This window comes from Fusarium oxysporum, chromosome 1 (genome assembly GCF_000149955.1).
Source record: "Fusarium oxysporum f. sp. lycopersici 4287 chromosome 1, whole genome shotgun sequence".
Taxonomy (NCBI): Eukaryota; Fungi; Ascomycota; class Sordariomycetes; order Hypocreales; family Nectriaceae; genus Fusarium; species Fusarium oxysporum.
In genome coordinates this window covers 2,036,753-2,040,066 of record NC_030986.1, presented here as the reverse complement: position 1 = coordinate 2,040,066, position 3,314 = coordinate 2,036,753, and the positions used below count along the sequence as shown (strand labels likewise).

The 3,314-nt window shown below is 49.2% G+C and overlaps 1 protein-coding gene across 1 annotated transcript; it reads right to left on the bottom strand.

The window, feature by feature from the left end:
• Positions 1–1,361: 1,361 nt before the first annotated feature.
• Positions 1,362–3,172, bottom strand: FOXG_00133 (uncharacterized protein; the record flags this gene model as incomplete). The annotated part of the gene is made up of 2 exons (XM_018376252.1): positions 1,362–2,388; positions 2,445–3,172. 2 exons carry the CDS (start codon positions 3,170–3,172, stop codon positions 1,362–1,364), a joined length of 1,755 nt encoding a protein of 584 aa, XP_018231792.1.
• Between the last annotated feature and the right edge of the window lie 142 nt (positions 3,173–3,314).

Here is a 3,314-nt window from a genome sequence, read left to right as displayed (position 1 = left end):
GCACTTCGCTAGGGCACGTCGGAATGAGGTCACGCGGGCAGAGAGAACAAACCAGCCCGCGTCCTGTTTCCCCAACAATTTCGCTGCTTTGCATCTCAATTGGTGATCGACATAGACGAGGCGTTGATTGGACCGTTTCGCAAGCTGCACTTCGGATGTGGCAAAGTCGAATTTTGTCTGCAAGAGGTAAAAGCTTGAACGACTAAGTTTTCAGGGCCAGTATGATCAGCAAGGGACGGCAAAGTCAAAACCCTCATTTGTCCCTTGTCAAGCTTGCTTACCTTCCATTGTGTTGATGAAATGTATGCCAAGTTAGGCTATTGGGAAGCATGCACATATTCTCATTTGGACGGACAGTCAAAAGTATCGAGATGATGGGAACACCATATTATTATATCATGAATACTTTTGTGTTGTTTTGTAACGGCTTCCGTCCGGTCCGCGCGAGTACGTCGAGATGCGACCCCCTGTCTTTATGTACAACCAATTCAACAACGCACTGAAGACCCGGTCCTGTTGCCATTTGCCGTTTGTGTCCTTCTTCTTCTTCTTCTTCTTCTTCTTCTTCTTCTTCTTCTTCTTCTTCTTGTTCCTTTGTTTAAATTGTCCCTGTCCTGGCCTTACCGTCCCGTAGAGTCGCCGTAGTCGCCGAAAAAATCAATTGTCCCCATGGCTTATACCCTTCCCTTTCCTGATCCGTCCATAACCGCCCGAGGCCGCCTGTGATCCGTAGTACCCACTTGCCCATGGGATATCATGAAGTAAAAAAACAAAACCCTTGCCACAAAAGAAAGACGGGAACAAAAAATTATAACGCCGAATATCCCCCGGGCCTGTGACCTCTGGAATGGCTTTTCCCATTGCCCCGATTTCGTAGTCGGATCCCGGGGACCCGGGCGTCACGGGGTAGGCTGATCCTTCGTAGAAAGAAAAGCCTGAAAACCAATGATGGCGCTTTTGGTGTGAGCTGCCTGATAAATGGTCCTCTCCTTTACCCATGAAATTCCCTCGCAGCCACCCAGCTCTTTCCACAATAAACACGGTGCTTTTCTTTAGCCTTTTCGTCTCCATCCATTCGTTGTTGCAGACCGTGTATGAAAGATAGAAATGCGATTCCGGGGCCACTTTCCAAGATGTCGTCGTGACATTGGTACAGGCTGTCCGTCAACAAGCCTTTATTTCGTGATAGTCGCGGTAGTATGGCGGATCAATGCCAATTATCTCCGAAATTCCCATATAGATGCGCTTTTTTTTATGTTGTCATAGCGTCGTTTCAGCTCACACTAAGTGAGTCACAAGCTTATGAGCTTGTTCAAATTCCAATCGCGTCGCTAAAAGAAAGTCGAACGCTTGTGTACCCATTACTTCCTCCAGCCAACGTTCCAAATAACGTGGGCGATATCACGGGCTGTATTGACTGTGTCAATAACTCGACCGAAAATGCCGTCTCCGGATTGTATTTCGCCTTCCTCAAAAGGCATGAACATACCGGATGGTGTGCGTCGCATACCCGCAGGCTCCTCACAAAGACTGCCTGACGAGATGGATCTGCTCAGACCGCCATTGGCACCTTCGTTGGGAGGTGATGCCCACCCTGAGCGGGGACTTAACAAAGCGTCGTCAAGACCATCATCGTGGTCTTCCTCACCGAAAAAGAACTTTCCTGATTGTTTGGTAGGTCGTAGTGTCTCCTGTGAAGATGAAGGAGACATGAGAGGGCTTCGGGAGTGCTTCATTGCAGTCTCTCGAGGCTCAGGAGTGTCTTCCCGGTACTTGAGGGTGGTGGACGGCAGCATAGCGATTGTCTTGCCTTCAGCAGCTGGCTTTGACTTCATAGTCTTGCGTCGAGAAATGGGCCTCTTTTTGGTCTTGACTCGTTTCATCATGACACCATCATCTGAGTCGCTGTCTGAGCCAAAGTGCTCATCAATCATTTCATCCTCATCTTCGCCCTTGGCTTCGACAGCTATACATTGCTCGACTTGCTCATTGAAATGAATGTGTTTTCGCTCCGAGTTGGGAGAAATGATTCCAGATGACTCGACTGAAGGAGCGACGCTGCTGCTGTCTCCGCTCAACCGACGTGATGCGAAGGGATAGGCGAAGTAATCTGTTGATGAGCGACCAAGATGGGGTCGAAGAATTCCTCTTGTCTCTTGGGCCTTGACGGCTGCAGTGGCCTGCTTCAATAATGAAGCTGTAGACAGTGATCGCTGAAGCATCACTTCGGACATGCTTCTCTTCTTGAGGATAGGCTTCTTGTTGAGGTTGACCAGTGAGTCAGCTTTGGATAACGACACGCTTGAAGGCTCAGTATGCGTAGGATGGAGGTTCTTGGGTCCTGACTGCAATGGGCCATAGAGCCAGGTGACATCACAATCCTTAAGCCTAGGGAACGTAAGCATTTCAGTAGAGCTAGAAGGGATATTCTGAGGGAAACAAACCAGTTGAGAGATTCGGGAGAGATGGTCTTCAGGTTGTTTTTGGCCTTCATCCAGGTCCTCCAAGAAGCATTTTCCAACCGAGCACTGTTGGGGAACTCCCCCCGTCGAGTGACGACATATCGCCATGATGACCAGATATCCTCCTCTCTCCACTCATGAGATAGGTAATCCACTTGGCGGGATGGTCGACTTGACACTGCAGTGTCGTCCTCTGCATGTTCAGACTTTTCATGTTCAGGTGTTTCGGGCCTTGATGTATCATCAGATACCTCTTCAGAGTTCTCGTGTTCTGCGGGAGAAACAGTATAAGAGTCGCCGGTTCGGGGACTGGGTGGTGGCTCTAGGTTGTCATCATGGTGGATCTCAGGGCGGATCTCTGGGTGAACGTAAAACTTCTCCTGCGCAAAGGATGGAAACATGAAGTGGTCTTCAGGTGATTCAGCAAGTCCAATGTTGTCGTCGTAGTCAGAGGCAATAGAGAGATTAGTGGCAGGAGTAGATGCGTAGGAAAGATCGACAGAGTCGGCGTGGACGGTACGGGGAGACGAGGGAGCAGATGATGAGTTAGATTCGGCGTAAGACTTGGATGTAGGCTTGTAATGATCGCTAAGGTGAGAGGAAGTGGAAAATGGTGAAGTCGATGAGATGAAGTTGGAGTGAGAATGTGAGCGTCGTAGGCCGGAGCCGGCGAAGTAACCGTTGTCGTCGGATGGAAGAACGACAGCCATGATGGGAGTTTGAGGAAAACCGTAGGAATCTTTGTCAATGCCGAAGCACCCAGGAAAGGTGAAATTGGGAGGGCTCGAAGTTAGAGACTCATGGGTACAAACGAGTCGAAAGGCAAACAAAACGTATGTTATGTTATGTGGG